The following is a 14,990-nucleotide window of genomic DNA, read 5'->3' as shown; positions in this document are numbered from 1 at the left end:
ATCACCCTCATGTTGTTACAAACCTGTATACATTTCTTTGATCTGATAAACATAATTGTAATCAGGAAACTAAAGCACCATTGACTTCCATATTAGGTAGTCATACCATGGAAGTCAGTGGTGCTCCTGCTTCCTTCTTGATAACAAATATCTTCCTTTTTATTTAGCACAACAAATACATTTATACAGGTTTGTAAATAAGTACATTTTCATTTTTGGGTGAAATATCCCTTTAATAAATGTGAATGTAAAAGCGCTCCACACCATAGAAAAAAAAGATTTTTCTGTTGTATTGGTTTCTATGTTTGTGGTCTGTGTCCAGATCACAATGTGTAAAAGTGAATGAGATTTAAAATCTTAGCGGGCCCAAAAAGCCTTAGGGGGTGTATCACACATTTTCATTTAAATTTGTGACCCCTCCTGGCAAAATAAGTCACAATGAGCACATTTTTAAAAGTTAGTTATTATTTTTACAATTCCTATTAGAAAAACTTTTAAAATGATGTATGATGTGTTGGAATTTGACACAAAAAAGACAGCAATATACCTGTTTGAAGTCAATAGCCCGTCCTTCGGATGAGACGTTAAACCGAGGTCCTGACTCTCTGTGGTCATTAAAAATCTCAGGATGTCCTTCGAAAAGAGTAGGGGTGTGCCCCGGCATCCTGGCCAAACTTGCCCATTGGCCTACTAATCATCCCTCATACTAATTAATTGGCTATATCACTCTGTCTCCTCTCCACTAATAAGCTGGTGTGTGGTGAGTGGTCTGGCGCAATATGGCTGCCGTCGCATCATCCAGGTGGATGCTGCACATTGGTGGTGGTTGAGGAGATTCCCCCGTTCATATGTACTGTAAAGCGCTTTGAGTACTGAGAAAAGCGCTATATAAATGTAAGGTATTTTTATTTTATTTATTTTTTTAATAGTGTCAGCCGTCAATTTTTAGAAAAATCGAGTTAAAGTCAGTCTGCTCGAGGAAGATCGTTTTTGTGTCTTATCGCTCTTATTAACTCTTTTAACATCAAAAAAGTCCTACACTTTATTTTCTACTTTCTGCATGTTTTCTGCAAGACACACATTTTATGTCTTAGGAAATGTTCATGAAGGTGCACCTCAGAAAACGTACAAATAAAGATCATTTTAGATGTTTAAGTTCTATATGAAGCATTAGGATCATTTGATGAGGGCTTAAAGAGCACCTATTTCATTGCTAAAAAACAACTTTATTTTGTGTATTTGGTATAATACACTGTTTTCCCGTGATTTATGGTTAAAAAACACATTATTTTCCACATACCGTAAATTTTTGTAGCTCCAGATTTCACTCTGTTTTCCCTGATTGGCCAACTACTCTGTAAGTTGTTATTGGCCTGAATACTTCTGATGTCAGCAGGAAATGTGACGCCCCTTACCATGTTTAAAAGATTCGCTCACAATGCAATGCTAACAGGATTTAACTTACAAGCTGTGAGTCCGAAACAGGAGAAGTTAGTATAATGTCGGTATTGTCTACAACATCACCAATCCCAGTAAGTAAACTGTTGTCTACAATCTGTGTGTTTGTTGTAGTCCAAGAAAAGAGATTTACGTTGGGCATGATAACTTGCGTCATCGTTTACTCTGGGGTTTGTACCTTTTGCATATCGTTAACATGTACTAATACACACCTACACAACAAAGGAAATTTAAAAAAAGTGAATCAGACAATAGGTGCTCTGTAATGCAGGGGCGTAGCATGCTATAAACACACCAGACACACGCGTGCACCTGTGATGGAAATAAGCACCAAAATAAATTTAACACACCAAGAGAGGCGGGGCTTAAGAAAGAACAGCCAATCATCAGCCGATCACACTCAACGCTGGTGTCATGTTTAAGGGGGAGAGAAGGCAGTCGCAGACACAGAGCAAGCAGAGAAACGGAGAAGTGACTGTATTAAGGCGTTTATGCAAAACTGCAGAAATAGTGCGGGTGTTTAACCCTCTCACAGGGAAAATTGTGGGTGTTAAAACACCCATGGGTGTGACATCCCTGCATGGCTTGATGTACTTAATTTTATGCAAACCTCAAATTCGACTTCCCTGAATATCGAACCCATGACCTTACACAATGCTCTCTACCAGTTGAGCTATAGGAACAGTTACCACACACTTTGGGAGAAGCTGTTTCAGAACAGTTGTGAAAACTACCTGAGCACCAACTAAAGTCAGATATGACTCAGAAAGTGTATTTTTGTGATGTAAAATCTCTTGGTCAATAAATGGGAGGAATTAAGTGACTCACGCTTTGACATGTGGTTTCTGTCTGAAGTTTCACCATTTCCTCCGCTGTCCCCTGATTTTAAATGCAAATGACCTTCAGCCCCAGCGTTTCTTCCACATTTCACCATTTCTCGTGACTTAAGAGATCTGTGCACACGGGAGAGAAAGAGATCCGTCAGACAGGCCACGCTAAAGCTGCTGTCCTCTGGGACATGGGACAGGGTGGAGATGTTGAGGCATATTTTTCGTACCAAACCACGCATGCAACAGGCAAGTATAACAGTGGATTTTGGAAGTTGTGGAGGAGGGCGGTCGCTACCAGCTACCAGTCCAGATATTATTAGGACAACCAGGATTTTTTTATATGAGCGCATCTTTATTTGTGCATTGAAGAGTTTTACCATTTCTTCAAACGGATATCGATTCGTCTACCCCTTCATTTGTAAGTCACAGCTGTGTTTCAGTCAAGGTTTATTTTTTTCGTGTGACCATCTCTGGTTTCTGAAACAGTTCTGAAACCGGAAGCGTATGGTTTACGATGCAAAAGAAGTTTGTAGCTGCATGGGTTGCGACAATACGAATGTTAAATTCTGTGCTGTTTCATCTGATATTAATGGGAGAGTTGGCTTGCTAATGTGATGTTACTGCTACTAAAAAACAAGAAGTTATGACACTGTGCTTTTTGTGCAACCGTTTTCCTCTGTTGTTGGTGTTTTGGAACTGGTAAATAAAAAAAAGTGGAAGTAGGATGAAAGATGTAAATGTTTCAGAAGATATAGACTGTATAACTGTGGCACATCCTGCAGTTAAATGTAAAAGTGACAAATGACAGAATGTTACAGAAGTTTCAATCTCTTTCTCACAACTTGAAACAGGAAGTTTAACATTTGTTCCTTCTATCAGTGGCAATCTGTTCGACAGCGTGTTGGTTAGGTTTTATTTGCAGTGTTGTGCAAAAGTCTGAGGCCACCACCTCGGGTGAGTGGTTTGAACAAAAATCCATTTCACAGAGTCATTTTATTTTACGGCAACTGTATATTTAACGGTATGTTTTTCTGTCTTGTTTTTTGGAATAATCAGCACAGTTTTAAAAATTTCCTGATTTAAAGTTATTTCCTGATTCTCTGTCATACTTATACTCTAAGATGTGAGAGTGCCAAGTTGGCCACACCCACTTATTCCCATTCCATGGAATACACAGAAAAAAGTCTTGAACTCTTTTGAGGAGACTGAAGTCATTAGAATTTCATTTTATTTAGGTTTAAAGGAACAGTAAGTAGGATTTTAAGTGTTTTATTAATCAAAATCAATGTTTTTATTCATAAATATGTCCTCGTTGGTGTCAAATGACCTCTGCCAGTGACCTGACTTTTCTTTGTAAGCTTAGAATTTCTTCTCTTTACTTACATTGAACGGATAAGTCCAAGGAGGCTTCCATGTCGTTCCGCCGTATTGATAAACTATAATAGCAGAGAGGGACAAAAAGCACTAGCCTACCAACGCGTTTTCATTCAGAACACGTGAACTAGCTGAAACACACAAGGAGATCAGCGATTACATAACGGCTACCGTAGTTGCAATACGCATTTGGAAAGACGAGGCGCTAGAGAGCACTGTTCGTTTGAATGCAAAATACAATTTCACCACTAGATGGGGGTAAATCCTACTTATTTTCCCTTTAAGAGAGCTTGCAGGTTCCTGCTATTGCTTAAGTGTAACATTTTATCTTAGAATTTTATTTCAGTTTTTTCTTTTCATATTTCTTGTATTTTCTGGTTGTATTCTAATAAAGAGACAAATCTAATGGTGGTATGGTGGCCTAAGACTTTTGCACAGTACATTATATTATGGGGCTAGATGTGGATCCACAAGGAGGAAATGGCTTAATGAAAGTCTAGAATGCAAAAAGGATTTTGTGACGTTTAGGGGAAGGAAATGTCAAATATCATCAGCTTAGTATGTAACCAGTATAAGTCAATGGACTTATTACCATTTCTGATATCCTTATATATACCAAGTGATGGTTGTCCTTAAATTTCAACTTTAAATAACCATGTTCATCACCACACCAGACAACTCTTATTTTTGATTCTCTGTTTGTATGAGCAGCACAAGTCAGAGATCACATGGGTAGAGCGAGAGTTTGCTGATATCAATGTTAAGGTAAGAGTCTGAGCGTTCTGCTATAATCTGCTTTGCTCTCCAGCTTCGAGCTCTGTCTGTCAGCTTTGGCTTCAGTGAGGGTTTACCGTAAGGGAAGAGGAGCAATGGGACGCCGGAAAGTCTTTAATGGCCGTTGTGGATGTTTGTTGTTGGGTTATGACTTCCTCTTGTGTCTTGTTTCTCTGGCTGGTGGAGTGTTCAGGGTCAGTGGAAGAACCCAAGTCTGAAAGGCTCTTGGTACTTTTAGCTCTGGTGATGGTGAGGGAGGAGACCATTGACAAAACAGGATGGGCATTTAAGTGCCACCCGATGGAAACAGACATACATTCACATATCAGATGTATATAAAAGAAAGAGGGGGAGTCACTTCTGTTGGCTCTTTCATTCTGTCTGTGTCTATGTTTGATACCTTTGTCTGTCTATCTATATGTATCTGTTATCTGTCTAGTTTCTTTCTTTCTACCCTTCTTGTCAGACTTTACTGTCACATCCTCCACATTTTCCACCCGCCCATCTGTCTATCTATCTGTCTGTCTGTCCGTCTGTCTGTCTATATGTATGTCTACCTGTCTATCTGTCCTTCTTTCTTCCTTCCTTTCTCCCTCCCTTCCTTCTTTCCTCCTTTCCTCCCTTCTGGGTTCCCATGGGTCCTTGAAATCCTTGAAAGTTTGTGAATCTAGTGAAAAAAATTTAAGGCCATGGGCAGTTTTTGAAAATATACATGCATAGATACAGGTCATTAAAAGTGCTTGAATCTATTTTATGCAAGAAGTTTTCTGGAACAAAAATCCATATTATTCCCAGTGTAGTGTAGAATAATATCATAAAAACTCTAGACTTTTTAAGCACACATGCTAAATTGTTCCCTTTAAATGCTTATTTCTTCTGTATGCGAATGTTAATTCATACCAAAATGCTTTTTTGCATAGTTGTGTTTGACACATGAAAACGTCTGAGAAGGAAACGAGATGCTGCGTCTTCCTTGCCATACTTCATGCGTCCCTGTAACGCCGTCTTTGGCAATATTTCAGATAGCGATTATAATTCCTGGCTCCTGTCTCACCCTGTCTTTTTTGTTATGCCTCATCATTGGGTGAATTTGATGTACACATTCAGACGCACTTACCCCCGGAGGCGTCCCCAAAGTGTCACCGCAGTGATGCAGCGCGAGTTCCCTCGAAAGGGAACTGTAACAATGTATCTTAAAAGATAACACGATGTAACCTTGCGCTCACTTGAAATGTGTCCCCACATTTAGTCCTTGAATTTGAGGATATTAGACCTGTAAAGTCCTTGAAAAGTCCTTGAATTTGAAGTTAACTAAGGTGTGGGAACCCTGTCCCTTTGTTCCTTTCTTCTTTCTTCGCTTCGTTCCTTACTTTATTCTTTCCTTCCTCCCTTCTTTATTTATTCCCTTCTTTCCTTCCTTTTTTCTTTGCTCCTTTCTTTCCTTTCTTCTTTATTTCCTTCCTTCCTTGCAGCTTTACTTCCTTCTTTCCTTCCTTCCCTTCATTCCTTCTTTCCTTTCTTCTTTATTTCCTTCCTCCTTCGTTTCCTTCGTTTCTTCCTCCCTTCCTTCCTTCTTACATTCCTTCCTTCCTTCCTTCCTTTCTTACTTCTATCTATCTTTTCTTCCTTCCTTTCTTCTTACATTCTTTCTTTTCCTTCTTTGATTTCTTTCTTTCCTTCTTTCTTCCTTCCTTCCTGCTTTACTTATCTTTCCTTTCTTCTTTCTTTCTTTCTTTCCTTCCTTTCTTCTTTCATCCCTTCCTGCTTTCCTTTCCTTCTTTCTTGCTTCCTTCCTTCTTTAATTCCTTTCTCCTTCGTTTCCTTCCTTTCTTCCTCCCTTCCCTCCTTCTTACTTTCCTTTTCTTCTTTCATTCTTTATTTCTTCCTTCTTTCCTGCTTTCCTTTCTTTCTTCCTTATTTTCTTTCTTCCTTCCTACTTTTATTCCTTCCTTCCTTTCTTCTTTCTTTCTTTCTTTCTTTCTTTCCTTCCTTTCTTCCTTCTTACCTTCCTTCTTTTCTACCTTCCTCCTTTTCCTTCCTTCCTTCCTTCCTTCCTTTCTTTTCTTCTTTCATTCCTTCTTTCTTTCTTCCTTCCTTTCTGCTTTCCTTATCTTTATTCTTTCTTTTTTCTCTACCCTTTTTCTCTCACTTTACTGTCAAATCTTCTCTGTCATTCTTTCTTTCTGTCCGTCTGTCTGTCTATATGTCCATCCATCTATTTGTTGTCTGTCTACAACTAAACTAAAGCGAGGTAGAAAGAGGAAGGAAGAGACAGAGACAAAAACTGAACTGGTGAAAGAACGAGAGAGTGAGAGAGAGAGAGAGAGAGAGAGAGAGAAGAGATACTGTTTCTTTTTTCTTTCTACTTACTTACCTACTTACCTACTTATCTACTCACCTACTTACTTACTTACTTACTTACTTACTTTCTTTCTTACTTTCTTTCTTTCTTTCTTTCTTTCCTTCTTACTTACTTACGTACTTACTTACTTTCTTACTTGGCTGCCTTTCTTGTCACATTTTACTGTCACATCCTCTCTCTCCCTCTCATTCTTTTTGTCTATCTGTCTATTTTTTTCTTTCCTTATTTCTTATTTAGCCATCCTTCTATCATACTTTAATCACACTCTTGTCTCTCTCTCTTTCTTTCAGCAGTTCAGTTCTCAGGTCTCGGTTGCTTCCTTCCTCTTCCTGCCTCACTTTGGTTGTCAAAAAGGGCAGGGCGCACACTTTCACTACCATACACACACACACTCTCCGTTCCCTCTCTGGGATGTTTTGTCGTCCGTTCCTGCCCCGACTGCAGGCGGATGGGGGATCAGTGGGATGCACTGGTTAGGAGAGGGATGAAGAGATGGAGAGAGAGAAAGAGAAAAGGAAGTTTAAAGTCAGTCAGCTGTTGACTCTCTATCTGTTCAAACGACAACACGGTAAGACTTTAGCTAATGGCACGCAGTCCATAGAGGAGACAAACAGTACCACAAGCTCGACTCCATCTACTTCTACATCCACCTTGACTGATGAACACACAACCTGGACGGTCAGTAAACGATTGCTGTGCTATTTGCTGATTTGAATTGTTGATTGATTTTTGTTATTAAATTAGGCCACAACCGTGAGAAGATGATTTATGGTGTAAATAGCGTTTCAGTGTTTGACATTTAAAGACTGAATTTTGTCCATTTTAAAACAACATCTAATGTCTTTCATGTGGTAGATGAGGCCTTTCTGCAGTAAAATAATTTGTATAGTTTACTGACACTTGGACATGTCTGTTTCTTATTCAAATAGAAGTAACATCTTAGGACCTGTCTGATGAATTCCTTTGTTTTAGTTTTATCTCTGCTGGTTTTAGTTTATTTAAATTTAAACAATGGTTAAACGTATAGGCTTCATGCTTGTAAACAAAATGTGATGCATTATGATATGATGTGTCAAAAAATAAATTAATGATGAGATTATTATCACTCATCTTTGACATGACCTTACTCTGTCAATATGAAAGATATCACAGTAATATTTTCACAGAATGGCCTTTACATTATGTATGCAAATCACTAAAATGACAGGATTTGTCCAGGCAGGGTCACATATGTTAGTGTGACATGGTTTATACTGTATTTTATAAGTCTGTGTGTGCTTTAATTTTATTTCACCTATTAACCATTTCCTGCCAAACATGTTTGACTATTTTGCCACTAATTCTAGTAACAGGGGAAGTGATGTGTGACCTTTAGTTAGAAGTGCACTTTATTTCCAGCTGTGTCTACATGTTTTGTATTACCTACTAATACAAAATAAACTGTTACTGTGATCTCTTTCAATTGTTTGTCTCTGTGGCTTTCCATTTTTTGAGCTTCTTACCGAACGCTTCTCAGAAGTGAAGCTCCAAATACCTTGAAGACAAATATACAGATAACTTCTGAATCTGAATGACAATTGTTGGTGTCTAAAAATATTATTGAATCTCTGAAACTCCCTAAATGCGTGATATACTGGAGCCAAAAATATATTTACTGTGCAAAGCATTTACTTGTTAAGCTGGAAACCACCTCTGAACCTCAGACTTACCATGATGATGTTAGTCATATTGATTTAACCTTTATCAAATGTTTATAAAATGGTTGGACAGGCACACAAATAATAATCTTATCTAAAGGGTTTAGTGTATTGTATTTGTGAGCGATTATGTCCACATTTGCATGGTCATCATAGCTGTTTTAACTCTTTCTGTCATGTCAGTTCTCTATGTATTAAGCCGATTGAACGCAGTGAATACATTACCTCACTCTCTCCTTGTTTTATTGCAGGAAGATGGTGACATTAAGGAGATCAACATCACAAATGTGGTTAAGGAGGGGTCGGAGAAAGCAGACACGTCCCAGTTCGAGCTGCTCAAAGTTTTGGGACAGGGATCCTTTGGAAAGGTAACAATATATGCGTACAAACTTCAAATGGAAATACTTTTATACCGCAGTCTGTTTATAGGTTGTGTTTGTTTGCTTTGGCGTGTGACTAATAAGTGATAAGATGCTGGTAAAACTGTGACATCAGTTTCCAGACATAAAGATCAACACTTAAGCATCATATACAAAGGTTACAGAGAAATAAGAGTTCTGTACATGGTAATGAGATATCGTGAACATCAAACACGTTTGTTTCCTCCTCCTTACAGTGGCAAGAAAAAATATTTGAACTTTTTGGAATTTCATGGTTTCATGGTCATAAAAATGTGATCTCATCTAACTTAAGGTTATTGACAAACATAATGTGTCTAAAAATAATTACACAAAATTTTTTCCATTGAAAATGGCAGTGGAAAAAGTAAGTGAACCCTTAGAATGAATAACTGGTTGACCCCCTTGGCAGCAATAACCTTAACCAGGCGCTCCCTGTAGCTGTGGATCAAACCTGCACATCGTTGAGGAGGAATTTTTGTCCATTCTTCCTGGCAGAACTGCTTTTGCTTTTTCATGTCTCATGTGGATGGTCCTCTTTAAGTCAATCCATAGCATCTTTATTGGGTTGAGGTCTGGGCTCTGGATTTTGTTTTTCTAAAGCCATTCTGTTGTGGACTTGCTCATGTGTTTTGGGTCGTTGTCCTGTTGCATATCCCACCTTCTACACAGTTTCAGCTGATGCACAGACATTCTCACATTATCCTGAAGAATTGTTTGATATATTGTCTGACATCCAGGCCCTGATGCAGCAAAGCAGGCCAAAATCATGATGTTTCCTCCACCATACTTTATAGTTGGGATGATGTTTTCATGATGATATGGCATGCTTTTCTATGCCAGATGTGGTGCTGTGTTTTTCCCAAATAGTTCAAATTTTGGTTTCATCAGTCCACAAAACATTTTGACAGTACCGCTGTGGAGTGTCAATGTGCTCTTTTGCAAACTTCAGGGGTGCAGCAATGTATTTTTTAGTAAGCAGTGGCTTCCTTCGTGGTGTCCTGCTGTGTATACCCGGCTTGTTAGTGTTTTACGTGTTGTAGACTCATGAACAGAAATGTTAGCACGTTACAATGATGCCTTCAAATCTTTGGCTGTCATTTAAGGTTGTTTCTTTTCCTCATTGATGAGTCTTCGTTGTGGTCTTGGTGTCATTTTGACTGGGTGCCCACTTTTTGGTAGAGTAGCAGCAGTCCCAAAGCGTCTCCATTTGTAGACATTAGTTTGCCTAACTGTAGACTGGTAAGTTTTTAAAGTCTTTGAAATAACTTTTGGCACTTTTCCATTGCATAGTACCCCACGGTGTAGTTTAGTTTGGGTCGGGTCAGCTCACCTCACTTCGGCGTGGTTAGCTTTTCGATCAAGTTTAGTATCATTTCGCAGTGGGAGGGATTATAGGCGTGTCGTTATATTTGCCTACTGCTGGGACATCATACAAGTGAGAGCGTTGTACATTCCCATACATTTATTTATTTGTCAGTCCACCACAAAATTAAAATTAGCCACCACAAATAGATGTTTGCACATTGTGTTTATCACTACCTCAGTCTCACATGACAGTTTCTGTTTAAACACCCGTGGCGTCAGTCGACCGCGTTCCGCGGAGCCCGATTGAAGTTACATTTAAGCATATATTATGCTGACATGCTCGTCGCAAATGTTCCGCCACAAACTGCAAGTCTGGAAAAAACTGTTATGGTGTCACTGATTCTCAACCTGTGGACGTTTTTCATCGCTAAATGGGAGTTTGGGAACTTATAGCAGAGCAGATGACAACATTTTTGCTCGAGACAGCGCAAGCTAGCACTAAAGGTAAAGCTAATCTTTTACATTATAGCGATGACGTGACGATTCTCTCAGACCAATCAGTGATCTACAGTGTTTTCGCTTCACGTTTGGTATCAGCTCGGGTCGCTTGGAACCCCAACCGAGGTGGTACGAAAAAACGTATCGGGTACTATGTACTGCACCCAATGGAAAAGCTCCCAAAAGTAAGCTGACCCAAACTAAACCAAACCGTGGGGTACTATGCAATGGAAAAGCGCCATTGGAACCCCAACCGAGGTGGTACGAAAAAAAGTACTGGGTACTACGTACTGCACCCAATGGAAAAGCTCCCAAAAGTAAGCTGACCCGACCCAAACTAAACCAAACCGTGGGGTAGTATGCAATGGAAAAGCGCCATTTGTAACCCTTTCCAGCTTTATGTAAAGCAACGATTCTTGATCATAGCTCCTCTGAAAGCTCTTGTTGGTGAGGCATGGCTCACATAAGCGTGTTCTTCTTGTGCAGAGCAAACTCCAAACATTTTAGGGATTTTTATAATTTAAAGTAGCTGTAGTCCACACCTCCAAATGTATTATCTTAACCAGACTCCAGGTGTGCTAAAACCTGACTCCAATTAGCTTTTTTGAGGTTAATAACGCAAGGGTTCATATACTTTTTCCACAAGCACTTATTTCTGTAATTATTTTGTGACATTATGTTTGTCAATACCTTTGACTTAGATGAAGATCAGGTCACATTTTATGACAATTGTATAAAAAAAAAACAGGGTTCCCACGGGTCCTTGAAATCCTTGAAAGTTTGTGAATCTGGTGAAAAAAAATTCAAGGCCCTGGGAAATTTTTGAAAATCTACATACATTGATACAGGTCATTGAAAGAGCTTGAATCTATTTTATACAGGAAGTTTTCGGGAAAAAAATCTATTTGTATTCCCTGTGTAGTGTAGGATAATATCATAAAAATTTAATTCTAATTTGAAGTTTAAAATGTGTTTGTGTTGTGCACAGGTGTTTTTGGTTAGGAAGATAACGCCTCCTGATAGTAACCAGCTCTATGCCATGAAAGTCTTGAGAAAGGCCACACTTAAAGGTACAGCATTCGTACAAACACACACACCACAAACCACACACTTCCTTTGCTAATGTAAACATCACTTCCAAACAACAACAGCTACTTTCATTTTACATTGTTGTCCTGGATTACATTGTTGTCCTGCCTTGCAACCGTTTTCATATTCTCTGAAATATTTAATAACTAAACATGTCCAGAATTACACCAATTGTATAATTGCAGTGTTTTAAACATTTTCATGGGTCTAAAGTAAACTATCAGACACAGTATGCAATATCAGTATATACACAATATGTGCATACTAAACAAATAAAGTAAAGTACTGTAAGTATATTTTAGCACATTTCTTTAGATGCTGATCAAGTTAATGCCGTTGACGGGGAGGTTGCAGGTTAACAGCAGCATTGCGGGCGCACACACACAAACACACACACACACAAACACACACTCCTGTGCACCTCAATGACAAGAAATCCCACCGTGTTTACACACCATGGGTTGAGCTGACAGATCTCTGTACACAGAAATCTCTGAATCTCTCTCCTCTTTCAAAGATTACAGTTTGTTTTTATCGGAGCGACTTCACTTCCTCTTCCTATCTGTTATATTATAATAAATGTAGTAGATTTGCATAGTTTACTTCTTGCAGTTTTACATTGTATCATTACAAGACATTATTAAAATCTTTTTATGTCTGTGAAATTGTTTTCGTCACAGTGAGGGACCGTGTGAGAACTAAAATGGAGAGAGACATTTTGGCAGATGTGAACCACCCGTTTGTGGTTAAACTCCATTATGGTGAGTTTTAATGCAGTATTACTAACAGTTTATACAGGTTTAATGGTATGTCACATGATAAAAGGCAAGCAATGAAAGCAGTAATGCAGTTTGTTGGACAGATATTTTAATAATCTTATTATGCAAGTAAGAAATTGGGTTTGTTACAATATAGAGTCATATGTGGCATTAAATATCATACTTTTCGCTTCTGCATGACACCAGACTCTATGTACCCGATCGTAGCAGATTATATCAAGAGCTCGGATGCAAAAGCATCTAAATAAGAACTTGTTCTCAACTGATTTTTACCTGGTTAAATAAAGGTTAAAGGATTAGTCAATTTTCTTAAAAAAAAAAATCCATAATTCAAAATGTTGATGTCTTTCTTTGTTCAGTCGAGAAGAAATTATGTTTTTTAAAGGGAAAAAATTCCCGAATTTTTCTCATTTTAATGGACTTTAATGGACCCCAACACTAAACAGTTTTAATTCAGTTTCAAAGGGCTCTAAATGATCTCAAACAAGGCATAAGGGTCTTATCTAGCAAAACGATTGTCATTTTTGGCAAGAAAAATCAAAAATATGCACCTTTTAACCACAACTTCTCGTCTTCCTCCAGTCCTGTGACGCGCCAGCACGACCTCGCGTAATACGTCATCACGTCAAGAGGTCATGGATGACGTATCGAAACTAGGCCCCAGTGTTAACAAGTGTGGAGAAAGAGGATCGTTCCGACGTTGTTGTACGTTGAATGATACTAATTAATGTCTTTGTGTCAGTTTATTGTTTAAAATGGTTCGCAAATGTGCGTTTCATATATGTAACACATGACCTTTCGACGTCAATGACGCAATTACGCGAGGTCGCGCTGGCTCGTCACACAGCCGAAGTAGGTAGAGATGTTGTGGTTTAAAAGTGTATATTTTTTATTTTTCTTGCCAAAAATGACAATCGTTTTGCTGTGTTGGGGTCCATTAAAGTCCATTAAAATGAGAAAAATCCTGGAATGTTTTCCTCAAAAAACATAATTTCTTCTCGACTGAACAAAGAAAGACATCAACATTTTTGATGACATGCTGGGGAGTAAATTATCTGGATTTTTTTTTTTTAAGAAAATTGACTAATCCTTCAATTTAAATAAATAAAATAAAATAAAAATGCCACCTCTGTCAAAAATTAGATACTGATATTAACCGAATACTCTCGGCATGTATTATACATTTATTAAATAAATTTGCTTTAAATCTGCTTAATCCAGGCCTCAGGCCATTTAGAAATACACGTTTGTTGGCACTTAGAGGGTTTTGCAACTGAACTCTTCATATGTAGTTGTGTAAATATAGTCCACAATTAAGATTAATCTTCAATTGTTTTATTTCATCCACACATGCAGTTCAGTTGCTTATGGAAAGAAATTTAATTGCGGGAAATTTTGGGGTTTGGGAGTTTATTTGGATTACACATAAAGTGGTATTTATGTGCATGTGACCCTGGACCACAAAACCAGTAAGAAGGGTACTTATTTTTTTTAATTGAGATCTATACATCATAATAAATAAGCTTTCCATTGATGTATGGTTTGTTGGGAGGATGATATTTGGCTGAGATACGACAAATTAAGTCCTTTGCAACACATATTACTAATAATAAATAAATGTATTATATATTTACTGTAGGAAATTTACAAAATATATTTATGGAACATAGTCTTTACTTGGAGGATTAGTCAATTTTCTTAAAAAAAAATCCAGATAATTTACTCACCACCATGCCATCCAAAACGTTGACGTCCCTCTCCGCCCAGTCCAGAAGAAACCACGTTTTTTGATGAAAACATTACAGGACTTTTCTAATTTTAATGGACTTTAATGGACCCCAACACTTAACAGTTTTAATGCAGTTTAAAATTGCAGTTTCAAAGGACTCTAAATGATCCCAAAAGAGGCATAAGGGTCTTATCTAGCGAAATGATCATCATTTTTGACAAGAAAAATAAAAATATGCACTTTTAAACCACAACTTCTCGTCTATCTCCGGTCCTGTGATGCGCCAGCACGACTTCACGTAATTGCGTAATGCTGTGGAAAGGTCACGTGTTACATTTATGAAACGCACATTTGCGGACACTTTTAAACAATAAACTGACACAAAGACATTAATAAGTATCATTCCACATACAACAACATCTTAACCGTTCCCTTTTCACCACACTTGTAATCACTGGGGCGTAGTTTCGCATACGTCATCCGTGACCTCTTCCCGTGATGACATATTGCGTGAGGTCGTGCTGGCTCATCACATGACCGAAGATAGACGAGAAGTTGTGGTTTAAAAGTGCATATTTTTTATTTTTCTGTTCGTTTCGCTAGATAAGACCCTTATGCCTCGTTTGGGATCGTTTATAGTCCTTTGAAACTGCAATGTTAAACTGCATTAAAACTGTTAAGTGTTGGGGTCCAT

At 38.2% G+C, this 14,990-nt stretch overlaps 1 protein-coding gene across 3 annotated transcripts in view; it reads left to right on the top strand.

Moving 5' to 3' along the window:
* The first annotated feature begins 2,372 nt into the window (after positions 1 to 2,372).
* rps6ka1 (ribosomal protein S6 kinase a, polypeptide 1) overlaps positions 2,373 to 14,990 on the top strand; it is a 35,414-nt gene continuing 22,796 nt past the window's right edge. Inside the window, exons 1-5 of one of the 3 annotated variants that reach the window (XM_055171578.2) lie at positions 2,381 to 2,534; positions 4,374 to 4,427; positions 8,747 to 8,863; positions 11,688 to 11,769; positions 12,469 to 12,549. In XM_055171578.2, the coding sequence (XP_055027553.1) occupies positions 2,493 to 2,534; positions 4,374 to 4,427; positions 8,747 to 8,863; positions 11,688 to 11,769; positions 12,469 to 12,549 (376 nt within the window). In that variant the 5' untranslated portion in view covers positions 2,381 to 2,492. Of the gene's footprint in view, positions 2,535 to 4,373; positions 4,428 to 6,954; positions 7,477 to 8,746; positions 8,864 to 11,687; positions 11,770 to 12,468; positions 12,550 to 14,990 lie in introns of those variants that run through there. The other 2 variants (XM_055171579.2, XM_055171575.2) reach the window with 2 other exon arrangements.

This window comes from Misgurnus anguillicaudatus, chromosome 7 (assembly GCF_027580225.2).
Source record: "Misgurnus anguillicaudatus chromosome 7, ASM2758022v2, whole genome shotgun sequence".
In the NCBI taxonomy this organism is placed as follows: Eukaryota; Metazoa; Chordata; class Actinopteri; order Cypriniformes; family Cobitidae; genus Misgurnus; species Misgurnus anguillicaudatus.
Note: the sequence above shows the minus strand (reverse complement) of the source record. Positions and strands in the feature narration are given on the sequence as shown.